The 27,585-nt window shown below is 35.8% G+C and overlaps 1 protein-coding gene across 1 annotated transcript; it reads right to left on the minus strand.

The window, feature by feature from the left end:
• Positions 1-27,583, minus strand: AIMP1 (aminoacyl tRNA synthetase complex interacting multifunctional protein 1). Its single transcript, XM_019962345.2, has 7 exons — positions 27,386-27,583; positions 18,239-18,372; positions 16,144-16,257; positions 13,623-13,793; positions 6,710-6,921; positions 3,555-3,723; positions 1-243 (listed from the first exon to the last, which is right to left on the minus strand). Coding segments are annotated over exons 1-7 (969 nt in total). The 5' UTR covers positions 27,388-27,583; the 3' UTR covers positions 1-76.
• Between the last annotated feature and the right edge of the window lie 2 nt (positions 27,584-27,585).

Here is a 27,585-nt window from a genome sequence, read left to right on the forward strand (position 1 = left end):
TTGTATTTTAGCTATGAGTGACAAATGTTATTTCTTTTTATTGTTTTCTTTAATGAATTTCAGAAACTGAAGTGTTTTATTTTATTCCACTGTTGGCCATAGTTTGAGCCCTACACACTCCCTTCCCTTTCACCTCAAAGGGAGCGCCTTTGTACGTAGCCACGCATACATCATTAGTGTAAAGATCAGGCTGGATCTGCTCCCAAATCTTCTTCTTAGGATTCAGCTCCTTGTCAGGCTCTCCTGTTGGGAGAGGGAAAATAATAAATAGCTAACATATCAATAAACTGTCTTCAGAGATTTCTAGTGAATTGTCCTAGATACAATCTCTGATCTTTACACCTGATAAGAATCTAAATATTTACTTTTAACACTTACTTTATTTCTGTGACATCAGCACTTTTAAAATTCTTAATTGGCAAAACATTTTGTCATTTCCTTACAAATGTTAAAGGTATTATTTTTTACTCTTTTAAGAAACAGCTGTACAGCTAATTTATTCCCCAAATGATCAGAAGGAAAATACAAGATACTCATTTTATCACTACATATAAAGAAAGATTTTGAACAGATGAGAGCATAATTTGATGTGTTGCATTTTTATACATGGCAGAAGCAGCCTATGCTTTACTATATATTTCAACAAAAAATGACTAAATTGCTGCTACAGTACTTAAAGATTTCCTACAGTACTGGAAATAACTTAAGTGTTAGGGTTATCTAGCTAAATATAATAACTACTCTGAATTTCATCTGCTGCCCATTCTACTTGGTGAGATTGAAAGAGAACCAGCTGAATGAGAGAAGCAGCTTGCAAACAATTTGGCTGATAAGGTGCTGCTGATATCTAAAATATATAAAAAACTCATACCACTCAATACCAAAAAAACACCCCATTTTTAAAGAGTAATTGGGTCCAAAAGCTAAAGAGTCTTGCATTTATACATGCTTTGAGATTAACCATCAACTCAGATTTATTAATAAGACTCAAAATAGGAATAATCATGATCTCAGAAAAGTCTGAATGCAAATTTCCATTTATTATGAGACTAAATCCAGTGCATTCTCAAAAAAAAAAAAAAAAAAGGAAAAGAAAGAGGAGGGAGTGTCAATGTCTTTGTCTTCTTGCTGTAATATTGTGTTATTTTTGGTTGATACTTTAGGGACTAGATATTGAAACAATTTATGGCTTTACAGATTTAAGACTAAAAAAGGAGTGGGGAGGGGTTTTAGCCATTATTATAAATATATTATGTGGCATCTTCTAAACTTTATGGAAGCAATGGTTTTATAGTTGGAAAATCGTTATTCAAAGCCAATTAGCAATTCGAAGGTTTGAGCCCCAAATGCAATTTCTATACCACACTTACTATAACATGAAATGTAAATCTCTAGACACTGAGCACATCAAATGAACATCAAAATGTACCAGCTAACACCTTAAGCTTTAAAATGTAAAACATATGCTGAAAAATAAAGTACGGATAAATCATGGCTCTCTCTGGGAAAAGAAAAAAAATACAGTAAGACTAATGATCTGTTGCCTGCTGCTGCTAAGTCGCTTCAGTCGTGTCTGACTCTGTGTGACCCCATAGACGTCAGCCCACCAGGCTCCGCCGTCCCTGGGATTCTCCAGGCAAGAACACTGGAGTGGGTTGCCATTTCCTTCTCCAATGTATCAAAGTGAAAAAGTGAAAGTGTAGTTGCTCAGTTGTGTTCGACTCTTATCGACCCCATGGACTGCAGCCCACCAGGCTCCTCCATCCATGGGATTTTCCAGGCAAGAGTACTGGAGTGGGGTGCCATTGCCTTCTCTGATCTGTTGCATACATAGTATTAATTGTTATTTCCTTTCAGATTCACTGCTACAGAAGCAGTAACTGATGTGCATAAGCAGGATGAGAATTAACAGACCTCACGTCCCCAAGTTTATCAATTATTTGATGCTGTTCAGCTTGGTTAAGCATTTTATAAGTTGTAAGAGTATAATTCAAACAACTGCATGGGCCACTTAAATGTTAGGTTTTTCCCTTTCACTTTAGAAAAATTTGTATATGTTATCTACATATTCCAGTACTAAAGCACAAGGAGAAACTATGAATATGAAAGGAATTTTAGACTGCAATGATGTAGATATAAACACACACCAACAGCAAACAGATTGAAAGATTAAAAAATATGCTAAAGGCAAAAAATCCACTCTGGGCTATTAGCATCTCTAATGCTAAGTCACTGAGTATTTTAAAAAAACTCCACATTACTTAACAGTAATGTCCAGATAGTAACAACTGATTCAAGTGCTGAAATATTTACCTGTTAATTCTAATTCTATATAAGGTAAGGGGAATGAAAGCTGTCATAGAAATAAAAGAACTATAAGCCTTCTCTGATGAAATAGTCCATATGAATTCAAAGTAAGCCAATGATCCACCAACAAAAATGCTGGTAATATTTGAGATGCAGGCACATCTATTTTTTGATCCTTCTACAAACCTTAAGTAGGTAGCTAAGTTCTATTGGGTCTCGGTTTCTAAATTTGTAAAATAGTGGATTAAAATAAATGATTTCTTCCAGTTCTAAATATCTGACTTAACAATTTATATAGAGAAATAAAACTTAAAATGCACTCATCTTAAATATTTAAGTAAAAAGGAAGGCAAATGTTAATCTGAAAAGACAAACCAAGATTTTTAAAAGAAAAAGTTCACTTTTATTTTCATTCCATTCCAGTTTAGAAAAATAGAATTTCAGGTTTTGTCAGGTATAAACATGACATCCTAACCAAAAGCATAAGGTTTGGGGAAGTGTTTTGATTTCCCTACGTAAGCAGTGGTGATTGTGACCAAAAGGCAATATATAGTCTTTTAATTTCTGTTTTTACTCTTAAGAGGTCTTCCACTTTTATGAAAGAAATGTTTATTCTACATCTGCCAAGCTTTCTTTACTGCTTCCAAAGACCTATTTGAAGAAACTTTCTCACAATTAGGAAGCTTCATCTGTCTCAGGAGCACTTTACTAGAGAGAAGAAACAATATGAAATGAACCTTCCTTTTAGATTTTTAAAAAACTATGAATTTCAACTTAAAGATTTCCTCTAAATCCTAAAGGCTAGTAAAAGCATATACAAGTATATTACTAGGTTGACTTTGAGAATTATACATTTTCGGCTCCCTGTCTGAACTTTTCATCTCTTCATCTTTTTATGTTGCATTCTGAGATAATCTACACTTAAATGATTTTGTAGCACATTAACTGGTTCTCTATCCATATCACACTCTTATGTTATGTAGGTATCAAAATTAGTATTTCACTTAGGGTACAGTCTCTCTGGTGTTTTATGCAATTTGAGTGTTCATGGGGAAGGAATAATTACACAGTTGTGCTTAATGTACCATCTTATGTCAATCTCAATAAACAAAAATATCACTAACAATGGTCATTTAGTGTAAAGTCTTATAAGTCATATACAGGAGTGATTTTAAATTTAAACGTTCCAAACATAGCTTTCAGAACCATGAGTCCCAAATTACAAACAGTAACTAATAAATACTTACCAGGGAAAGCATCAAAAGTAATTCTGTCCCCAGGAACAGATCCATTAGGAGGTGCCAAGATTTCCACTTTCTCTGGTGAACTTGCACACATCACCATTGCCTGAGATACTACTCCCCTCATCTTTGCAGGTTTCAGGTTACAAAGTAAAACCACCATCCGATTTTGCATCTGTGTGAAATACACACTGATGATTAAAGATGTACAAAGATTTAGAATAATCTTATCTAGAATACATTAAGGTACATCTAATATGCTAAATATCAAATGTTCTATTTTTGTGGCTGTTTTATCCTTATCTGTGTCCAAAATCTTTTATGTTGTTAAAGAAGACTTGTATCAACACGAAAAAAAAAAAAAATTCTACAAACTGACAATGCATTATAGATCAAACAGCAGAGGCAATAATATTTCACTTAAAAATAAAGAAATGACTGAGGGAAACAGATTTGGTTTTAAGTTTCATTGCTAGTTTTCATGTACTAGCAATGAGACTCATAAAGTTGATCTCCCTGTTTCCTCACAAAATGAGGGAAATGATATAAAGACGCGACAAGGATTAAATCACAACATATATATAAAGCATTTAGCTTAGAAACAGCACTAAAATAAATGCACATTTTCCCCCTACATGTTTGATCATTTTCAATACTATGCAAGATTCATTTCCTAAATTAAAAAGTACTGATCACTTAACAATTTAAGCTTTATGCACAGCACAACAAACAACGATAGCTATTTCTATAATTTGTTACAGAAGTAAACAGCAATTTCTTTAAACTTCAATAGTTGAAGTCTTAACTTTGTCGTCAATGAGCAAAAATAAGGGACACAGTTGTTTAAATTCTTTCAGTAGGTGTAAAATAACATTCAAGAAGGGTCACTGCATGTGGAGACAAGACACATTCTAGGTGAAAGATGGTTTTATAAATAAATGTTATGTATAAATTTACCCCCACATTCTAAGATTTAAAAAAAAATGAACCTAAGGTTCAAATGGAAAAGGCCCCCTTTTTGGTGATCTTATGAATTCTTATTCTCTTCAGACATTAAATAACTTTAAGATGCCACATATATGGGAACTTAATAAAAAAAGTTACACCAAATATGTACAAAAAAATAACAGGTTTAGCTAGATGCAATCTGTTAAGAATCAGATGACAGCTGTAGATTGTTACCTTAGAAAAATAAACAAATGTAAAAAATGTGGTATACAGTTTTAGGGAGCTAAATGCAGTTACCTTATAGACTGCTGACTAGTACTGACTTGATGGTTAGATTCAGATATGTATATAAATCACTTTGCATATGGCTGTGAATGACAGCTTTTGGAAGAGAAGAACTAGTCTGTAACTTAGGAGAACAAAAAAGTTGAAGCCCCAATGAGGAGGAGTTTTTCAAATTTGAGCTGGCTCAAGATTAACTGGTTCTTTCTCCAGGGCTCCTTATGAACCTAACTTCATAAGTTGTTATGAGAGGGTCCTGGTCCTATACAAAATGAATGTTAAAAAGAAAAAGCACACACCAGTGTCGTCTATCATTTTTCACAGATAAGAGAAATTTCTTTACTGATCTCCTTAATGCCATCTTTCTTACCTCAACAAAGCAACCAGATGATACTATTAATATGTGAGACAGACCATATTATCCCTTAGCTCAAAAATCCTCCAGTGGCTTTCATCTCACTCAGAAAAAAAGCCAAAGTCTTTACAATGATCTCTAGGACCCTACAGCTTTTGGCATCCTTATCTCTGACTTCATCTCCCATCACATTTCCCGTTATTTAGTCTGCTACAATGACACTGGCTTCCTGCTGTTCTTTGAACATCCCAGGATAACATCTGATTCAGGGCTGCCTGAAAATGCTATCCCATAAGACAGAATAATTTGTTTTCTTCATTTTCTTAGACCTTTACTTAAATACCACTTTGCTCTTCCCTGGCCACTTTTTTCCCCTAGCTTCAATACTTTCTAGATTCTTTCCTTACTTTTATTTTTTTCCTGATATTAACACACTATCATGGAAGTTCTGATCCTCTCAGATACGAGCTTCACAAAGGCAGAGCCTTTTGTTTATTATTATTATTGGCAGTGATGGGCCTTTGCTGTGGCATGCAGGCTCTCAGCTGCAGCATGCTACCTTTAGAGCACACAGGTTTAGTAGCTGCTACACACAGTTCTTTCTAGTTGCCCCATGGATGTGGGATCTTAGATCCTCAACCAGGGATCAAACCTACACCCCCTGCATTGAAAGGCAGATTCTTAACTACTGGACCATCAGGGAAATCCCAGGGTTTTTTTTTTTAAACAAATCTATCATTCATCTATCTTTCTTTCTATTCACTTGTCTACAACAGTTCCTGGAACAGTGCAGATTCACAGTAAATATCAGCATCTTGAAATTAGAATGAATTAACTAGGGACTTGTGCAAGTTCACAAAGTCAATCAGCAACAGAGTTGGGAAAGAACCAAGAGGCAGAACTATTTTAATGTGGAAGACTATGGTCTTTGCAGTATCTCTGAAGCACCATGGAGCAGAAGAAATAGCTGGATGATGCAAATTTCTATAGAAGATGTCTAGAGAGAGCAAGTTATAAATTATTAATATCTGACATTGGAAATATAGATATATTTAAATATCCAAATAATAAAAATTTAAAACACACTATTTTTAATGAATAAAGGAATACCATTAAAAAGTTCAAGTTCAATCTTCAAAATTCCCTCTCCTCTTTTTTCTTCCAGTATGAAAATACTTGAGTTATTAAGATATAAAGCTTGTTTTCTTAATTTTAGATTGGTACTTTCCGAGCTTATATAATGGTGATTTTAAAATTAAAATCAGGGAATAAAATTCCATGATAGAACAGTGATGATAAAATAACAAACTAAAAATACTTTTAAAAATTGAGAAAAAATAATATATCATTTCTTCTTTCTATGGTCATGACTTTGATCTTAATTTACAGATCTTTTGCAAGTTTTTGGTAGTTTTGTGCACTTTTTGGTGGATTTATCATATTTAAATAATCAACTGAATTAATCAATATTGATTCATGTTGTGTGGTTTGATATAAAATTACATGAAAAAACATTAAGAAAGAGGGATTGACACCAAAACGCATATGTAGAAATAATTTTAGCTACATAGATTACCTGTTCAAGAGGAACATGATTCACCAGGCCACTGACCACCGTTCTTGGGGCTGTTTCTCCAACATCTACTTCTTCTACATACAAAGAATCTGCATCAGGGTGTTTTCTGGCAGTGATGATACAACCAATTCGAAGATCCAGACGGGAAACATCAACAGGCTTAGAGTCAGCACTTCCTGCTACTGGTTGCTGTTTTTTCTCCTTTTTCTCTCCTAAAAAATAGTTACAAAGGGTAAACTTCAGAAGTAAAACAAAAATGAAAATCTCCACAGTATTGATTCTGATGAGTTTAAAAGAAAAAAAAAAATGAGTGTTCATCTTCTATCTTCATTTAAGTAACAAAGGAAAGAATTATCCATGTCACAAGATCTTGAATTCCCTTTAAGCTATTTCTCTGTTGAACTGTCTATATCTCTAGTTAAAGACACAGAGTAGATGTTGGTAATCTATGGCTCAAGGTCAAATCCAGCCTGCTGCCTATGAAATTGTTTTACTAGAACAAAATTATGTTCATTAATTTATATATTGTATATGCATGCTTTGGTACTCTGGCAGAGTGAAGCAATTGTAACAGAGACTTTATAGTCTGTAAATAACACTCTACAGAAAAAATTTCCCTTTCCCTGAAACAGAGGGAAAAAAATCCTTTAAGATTTACTGTGACTCTCCAAGAGTGAAAAATTCTTTAGAAAGAATATCTTAAGTAGCCAACTGACAGCATGAACTACAATCAAATATAATTTCACTGATAAAATGTGTCTCTCACCACTTAAACATACCAGTAAGTATACAATGAATTTCTCCATTTCTTATACTCCTCTGAAGACTTCTTAGGACTTTAGATTTGCCTACAGAAACTATCTGAGTGGAAGAAAACATTTTATTCCAATTATGTTTTCAAAATTCTACTTTCATTTACTTGCTGATAATATAACTCTTACAAGCCATAAGATCACTTTAGCCATTAAGTCAAAATGCAACCTGAATATAGTTCAAATTCCTAAAGTTTACATTTATCTTCTCTGGCAGAAAAAAAAAGTAAGACAAAACTACCTCCTAATCTGTAGGACATAAGCTGTTATCACTTGAAAGCATTGTTTCTTAACTACTTCTTTGTTTCATCTTTGGATAAATATTTACTGAGATCTAAGGCACTGAAAAAATTAAGATGAGTGGCCCACAGTAGCCAGGCACCAAAAATCTCTTACAAGACAGACAGATATGGGCTTCCCTGGTGGCTCAGTGGAAAAGGATCCACCTGCCAATGCAGGAGACGCGGGTTTGATCCCGGCGATCCAGGAAGATTCTACATGTGGTGAAGCAACTAGGCCTGTATGCCACAACTATTGAGCCTGTGCTCTACTACTGAGCCTGTGCCCTACTACTGAGCCTGTGCCCTGGAGCCCCAACTACTGAAGTCTTGAGTGTCCTAGGGCCCGTGCTCTGCAACAAGAGAAGCCACTTCAACGGGAAGCCAGTGACCACTTGCCACAACAGAGAAAAGTCTGCACTGAAGACCCAGCATGGCCATAAATAATATTAAAGAAAAAAAAAAAAAAACAGATACACATAATGAACATGTGATAAACATTACAAATAAAAAGAAATACAGAAGCACAGGGAAGAGTAATCCTGGAGTGGGAACAGATGATTTTGCATAAAAGACATTCACAATTTTCACAAAGATTGCTTATAAAAGAGAACGTAGAGCTAGTTCAAAATAAATGACAAATTTTTAGTCTCATTAGCAAATTTTTTAAAAATACCACTTTTCATGTAACATATCAGAAAAGATTTTTAAAAATAGTTAAGAGCCCTAATGATAAAGATATATATGCTACGCTATGCTAAGTCACTTCAGTCGTGCCAGACTCTGTGCGACCCCATAGACAGCAGCCACCAGGCTCCCCCGTCCCTGGGATTCTGCAGGCAAGAACACTGGAGTGGGTTGCCATCTCTTTCTCCAATGCATGAAAGTGAAAAGTGAAAGCGAAGTCGCTCAGTTGTGTACGACTTTTAGCGACCCCATGGATTGCAGCCTACCAGGCTTCTCCATCCATGGGATTTTCCAGGCAAAAGTACTGGAGTGGGGTGCCACTGCCTTCTCCATATATATATATATATATAATTACTACAAAAATCTTAATAGTTATCTTTGAGTGATAAACTATGTATTTATTTTAAAACACTACATATGGCAACCCACTCCAGTATTCTTTCCTGAAGAACCCCACAGACAAGAGGAGCCTGCCGAGCTACAGTCCATGGGGTCACAGAGAGTTGGACACATGTAGGTGACTGAACAACAACAACATACATACTACTGTAACAATATGATGTAGCTATATTCATGAATTTTAAAACTTCAGGCATTTGAAATACCTTTTTCAGGGATCTACATTACACAGGTGATTGTAAATATGAAATTCCATACCAAGAACTTCGTTAGTCATCATAAAGAGACTTTAGAAATGTTTCATTAACAAATGAGTGATGCTCATAAGTGTAGTACAGAAAGACTGTATGGGTGCCACAGCCCTTTCGAGAGCACAATTTTGTAATCTGGCAATCTTGGCAGTCAACATTGATTAAACAGCCCTCTATTTCAGCACTATCCAAGACAGTAGCTGCTGACTCCATATAGTTTTTAACATTTAAATTTAAAATAATTTACAATTGAGTTCTTTAGTCATACTAGACACGTTTTTAAATGTTTAGCAGCCACACATGGCTATGTCTACTGTGTCGGACAACCCAGCTATACGGACAGAAAGTTCTACTGAACACAGGTATTCAAGACCTAGATCTTCATTTGGTCTTGGATGCTCCCTCCTCGAAAGGAAGACTTTTGTTGTTTCATTTAACCACAAGGTTGACTGATCTTGCAGCCACAATACTTTATCCTCTTTGAGGATGGACTTTTTACCAAACTTATAAGAACAGGTTGCATGAATGTTTTGTGCCTACTTAATAAAATTCATAAAAAGAAAGAATCAGTCTGACTTGGTTTCATTGTAACCATACCACCTAGTGGTGAAGTGATGTAGAAGAGGATGCACAGCACCTAGAAGCTATTCATGCTTATCAAAAGGAATTGACAAGGGTTAGGTGCTAAAATGGCTTAGATCAGATTATGAATCCCTCAGCCCTTTTATATTTTCCAAAAAAATTTAAAGAGTTTAAGTACCACGAGAGGCATGTGTAATGAATTATAAAAACCTATTTTTTGACATTTGGGAAAATGAAGTCCAGAAAGGAATAAAGCAAAGTTAATAAATAAGGAGTCAGATTTATGATTAGAAAAAGAGCTTTAGCGGCCAGGTAAGGACACACTAGAGAACATGAGGCTTTAACATTAATCAGATGGGCTCATGAGAACCTAGCCACCTGGTGTCACGACGCACTCAGTCGCTTCAGGGGTGCCAGACTCCTAGTGACCCGTGGACTGTGACCCACCGGGCTCCTCTGTCCACGGGGTTTTCCAGGCAAGAATACTAGACTGGGCTGCCATTTCCTCCTCAAGGGATCTTCCCAAACCAGGGATCAAAACCTGCATCTCCTCTGTCTCCTACTTGGCAGGTGAATTCTTTACCACTGAGCTATTGGGAAGCCTAAATTACCTGGTAGCACCTAACAAAATGCAGGCACAGAACCGGGCTCCAGATAGGTTTTGGTGGTAGGAATTACAGCCAAAGCTGATCTTATTGTGCTTCCCTTTATTGTGCTTTGCAGATAACTGCATTATTTACAAATGGAAGGTTTGTGGCAACTCTGCATCAAGCAACTTTCTTGACACCGTTCTTTCAACAGCATTTGTCACTTTGTGTCTTGGTGTCACATTTTGGTAATCCTCAAAATATTTCCAATTTTTTCATTATTATATTTGCTATGGTGATCTGTGGTCTGAGATCTTTGATGTCACTATTGTAAATGCTTCAGGGTACCACAAACCATGCCCATATAAAATGCTAAACTTAATAACTGTGTGTGTTCTGACTGTTCGACCATCAACCAACCCATCTGTCTCTCCCTTTCCTCTGGCCGAAATTAAGCCAATTAAGAACCCTACCATGAAGAAAGAGAATGCAAATATCTCATTTATAATTTCTATTATGGTTACATGTTCAAATAATATTTTCAATGTATTACATTACAATGTATTATTAAAATTAATTTCACTTGCTTTTTGTATTAATGATATTGCTCAAAAACATTACAATATATATATACACTTCATATTATATATCTATTGGACAGAATTCTCTTAGAACATTACGGTCCAATAATACAAAAAATGAGTTTAAATGTATATGTTTTTGTTGCATATAGATATGACCAGGACATCAATACGAGACTCTGAAGTATAAAAGCAACAACAAAACTTTAAAAATCTTTGTCATTAAAAAAAAAAAGAACCCTAAAATGGCCTTTAATAAGTGATCAAGTGAAAGAAAAGGTCACATATTCTTCACATTTATAAGCAAGGAATGATTACACTTAGTGAGGCAGGCATGTTGAAACCCAACACAGGCCAAAAGCTGGAGCTTTTGTGCCAAACAGCCAAGTTGTGAATGCAAAGAAAACAGTTGTTGAGGAAAACAAAAAGTGCCACTCCAGAGAAGACATGAACAATAACAAAGTGAAACAGTCATGTTGATAATATGGAGAAAGCGTTAATGGCCTGGAGAGAAGAGGAAACCAGACATATTCCTTTAAGCCAAAGCCTAACCCAGAGCCAAGCCTTAACTCTCTTCAATTGTGTGAAGGCTGAGAGATAAGAAATCTGCAAAAACAAACAGTTAGAGCTAGCAGTGCTTGGTTCATGAGATTGAAGGACAGAAGTTGTCTTCATAACATAAAAATTCAAGGTGAAGCAGCAAGTGATGTAAAAGTTGCAATTCAGAAGGTCTAGTTAAGATAATTAATGAAGTGGCTACAGTGAACCACAGATTTTCAACGTAGATAAAAATTGTAAGCCTTCTATAGTAAGAAGACACCACCCAGGACTTCCATAGTTAGGAGAAGTCAATGCCTGGCTTCAAAGGACAGGCCGACTCTCTTGTTAGGGGCTAATGCAGCTGGTGACCTTAAGTTGAAGCCAAGGCTCATTTACCATTCTGAAAAATCCTCTGGCCCTTAAGAATGACACTAAATCTATTCTGCTTGTGCTCTATAAATTGAACAACAACGCCTGGATGACAGTACTTCTGTTTACAACATGGTTTACAAAATATTTTAAGCCCACTGTTGAGAGACTTTCACCTCACAAGAATGACTTCTTTCAAAATGTTACTGCTCACTGGCAATCCACCTGGTCACCCAAGAGCTCTAATAAAGATGTGCAGTGAGATTAAGCTTGTTTTCATGTCTGTTAATACAACATCTATTCTACAGTCCATGGATCAAGAAATAAATTTGACTTTTGAGTCTTATTCTTAAGAAATACACTTTTTAAAGCTATAGCTGCCACATATAGTAATTTCTCTGACAGAATGATGCAAAGTAAACTGAAAACCTTCTGGAGATGATTCACCATTTGAGATGCCATTAAGAATTCATGGAAAGAGGTCAAATATCAACATTAACAGAAGTTGGGAAGAAGTTGATTCCCACCCTCATGTAAAACTTTGAGGAGTTCTAGATTTCAGTGGAGGAAGAAACTACAGATTTAGCAAGAGATCTAGAATTACAAGTGGAGCCTAAAGATATGACTAAATTGCTGCAATCTCATGATAAAATATTAGTGAATAAGGAATTGCTTCTAATGAATGAGCAAAGAAAGTCATTTCTTGACATGGAATCAACTCCTAGTGAAGAGGCTGTGAAGATTGTTGAAATGTAACAAAGGATTTAGGACATTACATAAGTTTGGCTGATAAAGCAGTTGGCAGGGTTTGAGAAGACTGACTCCAATTTGAAGAAGTTCCACTGTGGGTAAAATGCTATCAAACAGAATTGTGTGCTACAGATAAATAGTTTGTGAGGAAGATTCAACCAATACAGCAAACTTTACTGTTGTCTTATTTTAAAAAAGTGCCACAGCCAGTCAACCATCAGCAACCATTAAGTTTGATCAGTCAGCAGCAATCAACACTGAAAAAAGACTCTCCCCCATCAAAAAGATTATGACTTGCTAAAGGTTCAGGTGATGGTCAGCATGTTTTACCAATAAAGTATTTTTAACCAAGGTATGTACAGTATTTTTTTTGTTTTTTTTTTTTTAGGTATACTGCTATTGACCACTTAATAGAGCACAGTACAGTATAAGCATAACTTTCATACATACTGGGAAACCAAAAAATTCTTGTGATTTGCTTTCTTGTGCTATCTGCTTTATTTTGATGGTCTGGAAATGAATCTGCAATATCCCTGAGATATGACTATACAGGTTTTGGTAGTCAGTTAGATACAAAAATTGAGGGACAGTGACAAGTTAAGGCTGACTGCAAGATTTCTATTCTAGTTGTTTAAGTGGACAGTGATATACTTTCTACTTCAGTTCTTACGGATTCCTAAAACATTTAACACCGCAATGCTAATTCAGACACTCTACTTTGACTGGAATATTGTTTTCTTATCTTCATGATTGCTTCTAAGCTAACTTTCTACCTGTGATTTCTCTGAAACTGTTCCCCACAAATACATGCAAATTCAGTCATAGCAAACTGCATATGGTTCTCTACTTCCTGGTGTTAGTTATGCTAGTCCCTCTACTCAAGTCATGCTCTTGCCCTGTCAACCTGGTCAACCTTTACACACCCTTGAGGGCCCACCTTTAATGTTCCATTACCCTACTGTTTTTAAACTTTATTCTATTTCATAAGTTTGAACTTTCTTTTTGACACCATTATGAAAAATGTTGACATTTGGTAAACTAGTCAAGTGCAAAACAAATTTAACTGTTAAAAAATACCTTTCTTTTCAGCTTTCTCTTTCATCTTCTTTTCTTCTTCTTCTCCTCCTCCTTTTACTTGCTCTTTAGCACCAGAAGATATGGCTGTTATTGGTATAGACTGTATCTCATTTTCAGAAACTGTAGAATCAGTTTTTAGTGGAGTATCAGATGGAAATGGTATTTGTTTTACTGACAAAGAAAATGAAATAATGTCATTTATGTTAAATAAACAGAAAACTATGAAACTGTGAATCATAAACTATTTTGAAACAAATACAGTTGATATACAATATGTTACAGGTATTCAATATAATGATTAACAATTTTAAATGTTATACTGTATTTATAGTTATTATAAAATATTGCCTATATTCCCCATGATGTATAATATATCCTTGTAGCTTACCTAATACACAATTATTTGTACCTCTTAATCCCCAACTCCAATATTGCCCCCCTCTTTCCCTCTCCGGTGGTAACCACTGTTTTGTTCCCTACATCTATGAGTCAGCTTTTTATTGTATTCACTAGTTTGTTCTAATTTTAGATTCATCTATAAGTATTTGACTTTTTCTGACTTATTTCACTTGGCATAATACCCTGAGTCCACCCATGTTGCTGCATATGGCAAAATTTCATGCTTTTTTATGGCCGAATAGGACTGGAAAAGGTCAGTTTTCATTCCAATCCCAAAGAATGCTCAAACTACCACACAAATGCACTCATCTCACACGCTCGTAAAGTAATGCTCAAAATTCCCCAAGCCAGGCTTCAGCCATATGTGAACTGTGAATTTCTAGATGTTCAAGCTGGTTTTAGAAAAGGCAGGGGAACCAGAGATCAAATTGCCAACATCCACTGGATCATGGAAAAAGCAAGAGAGTTCCAGAAAAACATCTATTTCTGCTTTATTGACTATGCCAAAGCCTTTGACTGTGTGGATCACAATAAACTGTGGAAAATTTGGAAAGAGATGGGAATACCAGACCACCTGACCTGCCTCTTGAGAAATCTGTATGCAGGTCAGGAAGCAACAGTTAGAACTGGACATGGAACAACAGACTGGTTCCAAATAGGAAAAGGAGTATGTCAAGGCTGTATATTGTCACCCTGCTTATTTAAGTTATATGCAGAGTACATCCTGAGAAACGCTGGGCTTGGAAGAAGCACAAGCTGGAATCAAGATTGCCGGGAGAAATATCAATAACCTCAGATATGCAGATGACACCTTTCACGCAGAAAGTGAAGAGGAACTAAAAAGCCTCTTGATGAAAGTGAAAGAGGAGAGTGAAAAAGTTGGCTTAAAGCTCAACATTCAGAAAACGAAGATCATGGCATCTGGTCCCATCGCTTCATGGGAAATAGATGGGGAAACAGTGGAAACAGTGTCAGACTTTGTTTTTGGGGGCTCCAAAATCACTGCAGATGGTGACTGCAGCCATGAAATTAAGACGCTTACTCCTTGGAAGAAAAGTCATGACCAACCTAGATAACATATTCAAAAGCAGAGACATTACTTTGCCAACAAAGGTCCATCTAGTCAAGGCTATGGTTTTTCCAGTGGTCATATACAGATGTGAGAGTTGGACTGTGAAGAAGACTGAGCACCGAAGAACTGATGCTTTTGAACTATGGTGTTGGAGAAGACTCTTGAGAGTCCCTTGGACTGCATGGAGATCCAACCAGTCCATTCTGAAGGAGATCAGTCCTGGGTGTTCATTGGAAGGACTGATGCTGAAGCTGAAACCACCTCATGCGAAGAGTTGACTCACTGGAAAAGACCTTGATGCTGGGAGGGATTGCGGGCAGGAGGAGGAGGGGACATAGGATGAGATGGCTGGATGGCATCACCAACTCGATGGACATGAGTTTGGGTAAACTCCAGGAGTTGGTGGTGGACAGAGAGGCCTGGCATGCTGCGATTCATGGGGTTGCAAAGAGTCGGACACGACTGAGCGACTGAATTGAACAGAACTGAGACACTTTTAAAATAATTCAATAAAAACTTTCAATTCATTTACAACATACCAGGTGAAATGATAATTATCTGCTGATCTGGATAACTTAAAAACCAGTATCTGATTTCAGGCAAATTGTATCTCTAAGCGTCAATGTATAAAACAAGAATATCTGTGTACATAAGATTTTAAGGATAAAATACATAACGTATATGAACCACTTGGTAGTGCCTGGCATACAGTAAAATTTAATAAATGTTAACTAAATACTATTATGGCTTATTTTCAATTCTACTCAATAGGGAATAGTGATGATCGAGTTTAATAGGGGACCAGTGATGATCACAGTAGAGATTAAGAGTGCAGCTCTCTAAACTCCAATTTTGGCATTTTTTCATGATCTTAGGCAAGATCATCTATCTGCCTTTTCTAAGTCTGTATTTTCTCTTCAATGTAAGAGGAAAAATGCATGAGAAGGGCAGTTGTGAGGACGAGACGAGTAATCAAGCATAAAACCCAACTTAATAAAGAATGTAATAATTATTGTTATGAATCAACCTATCATTTCTATAATTAATCACCTCCATTTTGAATTTCTGCCTTAATTAGCTCTTGTTTCAATCCTTCAATTTCTTTCTTCAATTTCGCATTTTCAACTCGAAGTTTCTTCTCTTCTCTCAAAGTTGCCTGCAAAACTGGGATCAAGAACCACCAGTTAAGACATAGCTGGGTTTTCTAAAAGGTTTCTTATGAATACTACTTGATAAAAGCATAGCCAGTATAATCAAAGCTAAAACCAAATGTTTCACCAGTTCCTTTGTATCAGTTTAATATTTATTAAACAACATGATATTTAAAAGAGAAAGGGAGAAAATCTTTGAAGTAAAAACAGAAGAGGTTTTGTTTATCAATCATTTTCCTAGCTTTTATAAAAATGCTATGACAGTATAAGAACCTTGTTCAGTGTTACTAACAGGTTAACTGAGAGACAAATATCAGATATATTAAACTTTTTTCAAAGTCGAAGATCTAATAATGATACCAAACAATAAAAAATTGTTCTCATTTCTTCCTTTTTAATCAGTATCTTGTAAAGGGACATGAAAACTCTTCAATTCCTAATGTCTCAAAAGTAGAGCTGGTCAAACATTAAACGAAATGATTTGCTCAACATAGTGTGTTAACGGTGAGCAATAGGGTACACAAAATATAAAAGACAAGGATTCTCAGTGGGGTTGGTACTGCTCTCTAGGTGGGACTTTGAAAATCTGTAAGGGAATTTTTGGGTGTCACTAATAATGGGAGTCAGTATTGGCATTTGGAGGGCAGAGGTCAGGGATTTCAGATGTTCTGCAATAGGTTAGATATTCCTGTGAAATGAAGAACTGTCTCATATCCTGCACGATTTTGCAGTGACATTGTACAGATGCACAGGTGAAATCCTGTTTATTATTTGAGCCTAGATTCTAGTTATTTTTTACATTTAAACATTTTTAAACATTTTCATTATACTCTGAATTTTCTAGGAATCAAGTACTATGCAAATCTGTACTTTGTTTTGTTCAAGAGTTCTACCTAAAGAAACATCATTCATCATTTTGAGTAAATCAAAAACATGACTCAAAGCTGATTTTGGTATCTGGGTTGCCAACACAAAGGCACACTATTATATCAATCTGTACTATGCCTGCTGCACTTTTGCTGATTCCATATATGCAAATCACATAGCGTGTGATACTCTCATGTCAAGCAGTATAGTCCTGCTGTGTATTTACTTACATATACATATTTATTACTACTACTCTCCATAAATTACTTCCTTTTTAATTCTCTTCTATATTACATACATCTCTATAATCTCTTCATCTTTCTAATGGGAAGAAGCATTAAAAATTTTTTAAAATAGTAAGAAAAATCCTTTTTAAATTTTAAGAAAAACAGTAAGAAAAAGTATTTATAAAACATTATAAAAATAATTAAAACAGTATTTAAAAAGAAGAAAAATTTGATAAAGGGAAAAATTTTTAGATAGTAAATGTAGGATTCTTTAAGTCATTCAGTTTTATGTAGCACAGAAGAGCATTTATTTAAATAAGTGATGGTAAAAGACTTTGGAATTTTCATAGTATTACCATTGGCTATTGAGAAATAAAATATACCAAAAAAACCCTAAATTCTAGAAGCAGAAGATCTAATATTTTTGTGAATACATCATAGCAATTTTGAGGTAAAACATAAGCACTGGAAAAACTGTAAAAATCATTTCAGAAAATACCCAAAAAGAGAGCAATATGAAAGTAAAGATTTTCTTTTATATGAAATTAAAGGAGATATTTGAGTTTCTATTTGATTTTACCCAGCTTTCTTCATTTTTAGTCTCTAATTCTATACCAACTTATTTTAAATATTAATTTTTCTTTATTAGTCTTGAATTAACACATTGTTTTCTCTAAATATTACATGTTCACCATACACCAATTCTAATTTATCTTAATCCCAGAATATTTCTTCACTCATAATTGCAATATTAAAGGAATACAGAAGTCATCATCAAGACTGTGAAGTAATATAATATTGTCTGTGGCAAACACATTTTTTCTTTTTTGCCGTCACTGTATGAATTTATTTTAAGTATCTCCCTCAGATCAGAAAACTTAAATTTTCAAATTTTCTTACTTGCTTTCTCCTTAAGAAGAGCAACTTGCTGCTTAAGATATTCAATAATTTGATCTGCTTCTGCACCCTTCTGCTCCAATCTCTTCAGAACAGCATCACCAGTTGCCATTTTTGCCAACAAACGGCAGAAAATCCTAAGTGAAAAAATGAAAGTGAAACATTATACTGTAGAATGAGTAAGCTTATTGTATAGGACATCATGAACAAGCAGTCTGAAAGGAAAAACATTTTCTACTGCAATAGAACCATATATTAGAAAAACAAATCAATTAAGCGGCAGAAATGTTAATAGATTAATTCCTCACTCTGACTGGAAAAGAAAATCATTTTCTCCCAAAAGCAGAAAATAATGTATTTAATCATATTTCAGGTTGCCAAGTTTTCAAGAAACTTTAAATACTGCAGAATATTATGACGTAAGACAGGAACACTAGGAGACAGACTAATAACAACCTTAACTACGAGATAACTGAGTACTATACCTGAGTTCCAAAGTAAAGACAGTTACTGAATTTCTTCTTTATATGTTTCTTTCGTGTATTGGATATTTCTACTACTGAGTACTATACCTGAGTTCCAAAGTAAAGACAGTTACTGAATTTCTTCTTTATATGTTTCTTTCGTGTATTGGATATTTCTACTGTCTTATTTAATTATGTACAAACTTACATGTAAGGAAGAACATGTAAAGTAGGAAAGACAATATTAAAGGAAAAAGATCAACAATTAGGAAAACATCAATTTAATCATATAGATACTGAGATACAATATTAGTGTATATATATTATATAGAGACAATTCTATAGAATTCTTTGTATATAGACATATATAGACATATATACAGAATTCTATACATATATAGACACACTGACATTATATATAGAATTCTATATATTATATAATTCTATATAATAGAATATACTCTAACAATATATATTATATATACATACACTGACATGACATATATAGAATTCTGTATATCATATAATTCTATTTCCTTTTGCGGAAGAAAATAGAATTTTAATTTTATAACTCATAGAAATTAGAAGACAGCCTATCAGTATGTAGATATTGCATATATAAGCAAAATTCTGGGATTAATTCATCATGTTCAAAAGTTCAAACTTTTGAAGCCAAATTCATAAGGTTTATACTGCCAAATATTAAGACAGTCACATGACAAAAGGTTAATCATTAACAATACTAAGAATTGCTTTTTACCTAATTTAGCATCAGTTTACACTTCAAAGCAGGACACAAACATTGCTGAAACAGCTCTAATTTTAAATAAATGATACACACTCAGAGGTGAAGTTTTTTATTAAAAAATTGGCTAACAGTGGACAAATAATATAAGATTGTTTCAAAATTTCAAATTATTAGGCAAAGAATACTGAGATGTTTACTTTTTTATAAAAACAAAACCAACCCTCAAAAATCTTTATGCTAACAGTGACAATGTATGATATAGAAAAAGTTTTAAAAACCTTATAAAAATAAAGTTGTTAGTAATCAAGAAAATATAAATGGGGCAAAGGTGGTTAATCTGGAAAAGCCTCAGTAAACTACTCCATGGACTACTACTTAATAGCTTAGAAAAATAGAGGAAAAAAAAAATGTACAAGAGTGAAAATGAAGATATAACTTAAATTCTGCCAATTTTTTTTTTACCAAAAGTGAATACACAATAACCCTACTGCTGCTGCTGCTGCTGCTAAGTCGCTTGAGTTGTGTCCGACTCTGTGCGACCCCATAGATGGCAGCCCACCAGGCTCCCCCGTCCCTGGGATTCTCCAGGCAAGAACACTGGAGTGGGTTGCCATTGCCTTCTCCAATGCAAGAAAGTGAAAAGTGAAAGTGAAGTCGCTCAGTCATGTCCGACTCCTAGCAACCGCATGGACTGAAGCCCACCAGGCCCCTCGTCCATGGGACTGTCCAGGCAAGAGTACTGGAGTGGGGTGCCATTGCCTTCTCCAATAACCCTGCTATTGCTCCTCAAATGTTAAAGCCAGAATTTTAGAGAAAAATACATGGACATATGATGAAAATTTAAAGTAAAAAAGTTATGTTTTTTGAACTTTTAGTATTCCAGTTACAGCATTCTTTTAGTTTGACATCTATTTCAGTTTAACATAAGTAATGACCAAATATTACATATTTCAATAGGTGAAATACAGCTATCGCTAACGGAAACAATGATTTGATTGGCCTAAGCTGTTTGGCATAAGCTGTAACTTTTGCTTCCCTACCAATGCAATATTTGATGAGTGATACTAAGATGAATGTGAAATTAGTGATACACATTAGAAAAAACCCTAGTAAACTTCTCTTAACAGATATGAAATAAATAGATTTAAGTCTAAAACAGGTCTCATAAATTGAACAGTAGGTCCATAAAGTCATCTCACAAATACATCAAGTTGCTTACAAAACCAAATATGAAACATATGCCCTAACTTACAAAACAGCTTCAAAACTAAGACTAAAAATAATTCACAAAATACAGGTAATAAATCCTAGTCTACAAGCAAAAAAGATCTATAATTATACTGAAATAAATCTATTAACTACCTGGAAAACACAGTTATGAGTTAAGTAAAATATAACTTTTGTGAAACATATTGAAGCACAGACTGTTTAGGAAGAGAGAATGCCATGTTTTAAAACATAGAAACACAAGTAAGTTAAACATATAAATACATGCACACATAAGAGGAAACAATGTGATAAAGGGAGATGACAGAATAATCCTCAAAATCTTTGTTATCTCATGGTGAGGGGTTAGGATATATAAAGTGAAAAGACTGGCCATTTCAGGGAACCAATATATTATTACCACAAACTGAAAACAGGAAAAAAATTACAGCTAGTTAAGACTAGTTAATAATTCATTTGGTAGAAAATGGTTTAAAAATCAGCTTTAAACATTTTTATAAGTAAACTTTATTTTATTTTATAAGTAAACTTTAAACATCTTTATAAGAAAATTTTTTCTCAATAAAATGTTTGTATCTCTCACTCAAATACAAACAGGTAAAACACCATCCAACTTTTCTTATACTTTAAATACTCCACTAATATACTATCCATATAAAGATAACTAATATATTTAATTATGTTAATTTAGTTAATATATTTAATTATATTAATTTATTTAATATATTATAAAAATAAGTATAATTTATATCCTTAGCCATAAATGTAAAAATACTTGCTTAAGTTAAGGTCTAGTTTTAAATTGGTAAAAACCAGGACCTAGAAACATAAGCTACCTGAAACATTCCGTAAAAATGAATTTTCTAACTACTAAGTGGATAAACAGGAGAAATAAGAAAGAAAAAAGAAACAGTATTAGTAACAGACAGAAATGTTACTGGAAAACACTTATGTGAGCCATGAAATCTTAAAATACTCAGAATACAGAAGGATCCTATTCAACCATTCATACATAAAATAACTGTGGATGAAGCCATCTCGGTTTTCTTCAAGTACTGGTTAAAGAAGCAACTGGCTACCGACTCCAGTATTCTTGCCTGGAGAATGGACAGAGGAGTCTGGTGGGCTACAGTTAATAGAGTTGCAAAGAGTCAAACACCACTGAGCAACTAACACGTCCACTTTCCGCTTTCATGTTTAGGGCAACAATGCTAGCTTAACGTCACTGCTTTAAGTTCAGACAAATGTTTATCATTCAATGAAGTGCTCATTTCACTACTCTGTGCTGACTGCTGCACAGGGTTCAATTTTACATTGAGTATCCACTGGATTTCAAATTTTTAGGCCTGCTTAGTCTCCTCAGAGCGTTTAATATGCTAATACATAGAGGATTTCTCAAGATGATAAAGTTAATAATAGGTAACTTCTCCAGAGCATTTATTGTGGGCTCGCTAAATGCTGTGCATAGATCAGCTACAAATACAGCAATTATCTACATTATGTATAGAAGAAAACTTGACTTAAAATTAATTTGGCTCAGGTCATGGGGCTAGTTAGTAAATGAGGATTAAAACTTAGGTCCGTCTGATTCTGGAGTTAGCTCTTTTAATGCCCAAGCTATAATTTCAATAAAGGATATGATTATGAAGCACTTCCCAAAGTATTTAGCCATGGAATACTAACCAACGAAAAGCTATTAAAATTTACTTGAACAAGAATTTTCTACAACAGTTTGGGAATGCTGACTTACTCTGCACCAAAATTAAAAATAAAAAAGATTATGTTATTAAAACAGATATAACACTTAACTGCATGCACAGTAATTACAAATCTAAAATATTTACAAAGAAAACAGTATACCCAGTATGTTAACTGTATTTGGATAGTAAGAGTCAAAGCTTTTTTCCCCTTTTTCCTCTACTAAATTTTAAAAAATAAACATTTTTATGATAAAAAGCTTTGAAAAGTATTAGCTAAGTTACTCTGCCCTTTCACATTGTTTTTTTCAACATAACCACCATATTTCATCAAACCTAAAATGCTGCTGTAAGATGCCACTAATCATAAAGCCAGGGGAAGCTGATTTTATGAAATACATGAATTTGGACTGTATCTTAACCATTAAAACACATGCATAAAAGATTGTTTCTGAGATTCCTATCATTTCTTTTTTTAAGTTTTCTTTTTAATGGACCATTAAAAATTTTTTTTTAATTGAGTTTGTTACAATACTGCCAGTGTTTTATGTTTTTTTTTTTTTGGCCACAAGGCATTTGGGATCATAGCTCTTTGACTAGGGATCAAACTCACAAACTCTGCATTGAAAAGTGAAGCCTTAATCACTGTACCATCAGGGAAGTCCCTGAGAGCCCTATCATTTCTAAACAGCTTCCCTTTACTTCAGCAATCTCTTCAGTAGTCTTCCCCACTCTGATTTTAAATTGCCAGTATTTTAAAAATTAACAAATCTTCTACCCCAGTTTCTCAATGTTAGGAACCAAACAATCAAACAATTGCTTTGAAATGGCAGTTTTAACTGCAGATTTTCATTTTTACTTCATAGGATAGCGAACACCTCAAAAATTTGGAAGTGATTCTCTATTTATCAAAATATCTGATTTTGCTGTTTCAGAATTGCAATTAGCTAAAAATTTATATTCTTCTTAGACACTCCAAGCATTGTGTCTCATCAAATATGCCGTCAACTGTAAAACGGCTCTAGTAATTAAGGAAAAAAACCATAGCTGATTTAACTGATCTAATGCTCTCTTACATTTAGTCACATCCTGTGTTATGTACTGAAATACCTGCTTTGAATTTACTGCTTTTTGCTTTCAAGTATGTGATCAGGGAATGAATTCAAATTTCAGCTCTACAACTCATTCATTAGCTGTGACTTTACTACTGAAGCAGCTGATTCACAATGTCGTGTTGCAGGTGCACAGCAAAGTAATTCAGATATATACATATACACACCCACATAGTTTCTTATCCAGATTCTTTTCCCATATAGGTTGTTACAAAATACTGAGCATAGTTCCCTCTGCTATACAGTAGGCCCATGTTACTTAACCCGTTTTATATAAAGTAGAAGAAGGCAATGGCACCCCACTCCAGTACTCTTGCCTGGAGAATCCCATGGATGGAGGAGCCTGGTAGGCTACAGTCCATGGGGTCGCTAAGAGTCGGACACGACTGAGCGACTTCACTTTCACTTTTCACTTTCATGCACTGGAGAAGGCAATGGCAACCCACTCCAGTGTTCTTGCCTGGAGAATCCCAGGGACGGGGGAGCCTGGTGGGCCACCTTCTATGGGGTCGCACAGAGTCGGACACGACTGAAGCGACTTAGCAGTAACAGCAGTGAGTGAAAGTTACTCCCAAATTCCTAATTTACACCCCCTGCCCCATCTTTCCCCTTTCGTAACTGTAAGTTTATTTTCTACATCTGTAAGTCTGTTTCTGTTTGGCAAATAAGTTCATTTTTCAATTTTACATGTAAGTGATATTGTATGATATTTGTCATTATCTCTCTCTGACTTTACTTAGTATGATAATCTCTAGGTTCATCCATCATGCTACACATGGCATTATTTCATTCTTTTTTACGGCTGAGTAGTATTTCATTGTGCATATGTGTGTGTGCACACACATGTTTATCTATATACACCATATCTTCTTTATTCACTCATCTCTTTGATGGACATTTAAGTTGCTTCCACATCTTGGCTATAGTAAATAATGCTTAGGTAAACACTGGGGTGTGTGTATCTTTTCGAATTACAGTTTTCTTCAGCTATCTTCCCAGGACTGGGATTGCAGGATCATATGGTAGGTCTAATTTTAGTTTTTTAAAGAATCTCCATACTGTTCTTCATAGTGGCTGCACCAATTTACATTCCCACTAACAGAGCAGGAGGGTTTCCTTTCCTCCACACCCTCTACAGCATTGATAATTTGTAATTTTTTTGACGATGGCCATTCTGACTGATGTAAGGTGATAACTCACTATAGTTTTGATTTGCATTTCTCTAATAATTAGTGATGCTGAGCATTTTTCATGTGCCTTTTGGCCATCTGTATGTCTGCTTTGGAGAAATGTCTTTTAGATATTCTGCCCATTTTTTGATTGGGTTGCAAGGTGATCACCATACTAATCCAGTTAACATCCTTTACCATACATAGTTATAATTTTTTTTCTTACGATGAGAACCATCAAGATTCAGTCTATTTTCTAATATGCAAAACTATTATTAACCATAGTCACTATGGTATACATTACATCCCTGTGACAATCATTTTACAACTGGAAATCTGTATTTATTCTTGATTGTTTTTCTTTACTCACCAGAGCCTTCTTCCCCTTTACCAATGAGGACACAGGGGATGCTGCAAGGCCTAAGGGATGGCTATGAGAGTATGGCTAAGAGAAGGCAGTCCATATATCTCAAACACTATGGCCATTAACACAGAAAAGCTTTTTGTCCAGTGACAAATACATAAAATTTTAAAAGGGATATGTCTTGGTTTCCCAAGACCCTCTACCAAACAAGGTCATTTTTTATCTGGTCAAATTTTTCCCAATAGGATTTAACCAAACCTTTATCTTACAGGTGCACTCACCACTGTTTTTTTTTGTTTCCCTTTTTCCATTTCTAATCCAAGAACACAGTTAATAATAGTAGCCACTATTTTAATGGGCCTGGCATATTACATACACTGTCATTTAATCTTTACAACCTTGTGACACAATATTTCCAGTTTATAGATAAACTCAAGAGAAATTATGTGACTTTTCTAACACCATTCAAATATTAAATAGTAAAGCCATGATTTTAAACTTGTGTTTGATACTCCTAACCTCACACTTGGAGAAGGCAATGGCACCCCACTCCAGTACTCTTGCCTGTAAAATCCCATGGACGGAGGAGCCTGGTGGACTGCAGTCCATGGGGTCGCTAAGAGTCAGACACGACTGAGCGACTTCACTTTCACTTTTCACTTTCATGCATTGGAGAAGGAAATGGCAACCCACTCCAGTGTTCTTGCCTGGAGAATCCCGGGGATGGGGGAGCCTGGTGGGCTGCCATCTACGGGGTCGCAGAGTTGGACACGACTGAAGCAACTTAGCAGCAGCAACCTCACACTAGAAGTTATTTTCAAGTGTTCCCCAAACAAAATTAAAAAAGATTAACTCATCATCCATTAAAATTCTTGCATAACTAAATTATAAGGACTGAAAGTCTCACTGGCCATTTCTTACCACCCCTATTTAGGCCACCACAGTAACTTCCCAGAATTTGTGCGCAAGTCTCCTACCTGGTCTTTCACCCTATTCTCTCCAGTCTATTCTGGACAGCAGTCAGAGAGATTCTTTCAAAAAGGCAGTCAGGATATAACACTTCACTGTTAGTGAAGTGACCTAGATGCCCTTCAAGATCCTTCATGACCTGTTCCTGCTCTCTGATTCTTTCTCCAGCTCCAACTCCTTCACTCAACTCTGACCTACAGGCTTCCTTGCTGTTCAGGCCAGTTTCTGTCTGATGGCTTTTGCAGTGTTTGATCCCTCAGCCTGACTCCACTACTGCAAAATATGGTTGTTGTTCAGTCACTAAGTCCCGTCTGACTCTCTGTAACCCTACATGGACTGTAGCCCGTCAGGCTCCTCTGTCCATGGGGATTTTCAGGCAAGAATACCCGAATAGTTTCCCATTTCTTTTTCCAAGTGATATTTCTGGACCAGGAATTGAATCTGTGTACCCTGCATTGGCAGATGGATTCTTTACCACTGAACCACCAGGGAAGCCCCTCCCCAAATTACTCTTACAATTAACTCTGTTTCTGTCACCTCTACTTGACAGTGACCTTTTCAGTGAGACCTTCAATGGTCACACTAAAATTTCAAGCCATATCCCCCTTCCCTGCTTTACTACTTTTCTTTTCAGCACTCGTTACGATCTAAGACACGATAATGTTTTAAACTTTGTTTAATATGTGTCTTCCTCAATAAAACATGAACTACGGGAGAAAGGAATTTTTATCTGTTTTACTCATTCTTTTTTACCAACGCCTAAAACGGTGCCTCGGAGAAGGCAATGGCACCCCAATCAAGTACTCTTGCTTGGAAAGTCCCATGGATGGAGGAGCCTGGTAGGCTGCAGTCCATGGGGTCGCTAAGAGTCAGACACGACTGAGCGACTTCACTTTCACTTTTCTCTTTCACGCACTGGAGAAGGAAATGGCAACCCGCTCCAGTATTCTTGCCTGGAGAATCCCAGGGACGGCGGAGCCTGGTAGGCTGCCGTCTATGGGGTCGCACAGAGTCGGACACGACTGAAGCGACTTAGCAGCAGCAGCAGCAGCAAAACGGTGCCTGGAACATGGTGGACGTCGAATAACCACCTGCGCAAAGAGCGAATTCCTATCACTACACCCAGTGCTCTCTCACACGCACAAAAGTAATCATGTTTGTGCGTATACTTTTCCCAGTAACATCCTTTCCCTCGGCCCCGCGTCCCATTTTTCAAACTTGGCTCCTTCAAAAGGTCCCAAGCTCTTCCATATTTCCTCAGGCCTAGATCAGCGCTGCTGTGCGAGGGCTTCCCACTAGTACTCGCAGGCCAGGTCCTAGCTCCCGAAGGCCAGTAAGGGAAAGGGGACTCCTACGATCGTAATCCGTCCCCCCCGGGACCCTCTGCGGACAACACTCACATGTATCGGTCGACAGAGGTACCTCAGCAGCCTCGGCCGGGAGCAGGTAAGGAGCGCCTGCGCCTCACGAAGGCAGTGAGAAAGGACCCAAAAAGGTGTCCTCGCTGAACGCCCGAGCGGTCTACAGAGTCCACTCCAAATTCTCTGTCCCCCGCTCTCCTGTGCGCAGCCACACCACATCCTCTGTCGTCCATCCCCTC

The sequence above is a fragment of the Bos indicus genome, chromosome 6 (genome assembly GCF_029378745.1).
Source record: "Bos indicus isolate NIAB-ARS_2022 breed Sahiwal x Tharparkar chromosome 6, NIAB-ARS_B.indTharparkar_mat_pri_1.0, whole genome shotgun sequence".
Lineage (NCBI taxonomy): Eukaryota > Metazoa > Chordata > Mammalia > Artiodactyla > Bovidae > Bos > Bos indicus.

Coding starts and splice junctions, on each gene's coding strand:
- AIMP1 (XM_019962345.2), bottom strand. Junction 6,922..13,622: donor AGAGAAAGCTGAAAAGAAAG/GTATTTTTTAAC, acceptor ACTATTTTTTAG/GAGAGAAAAAGGAGAAAAAA. Junction 244..3,554: donor TACTTTTGATGCTTTCCCTG/GTAAGTATTTAT, acceptor CTCTCCCAACAG/GAGAGCCTGACAAGGAGCTG.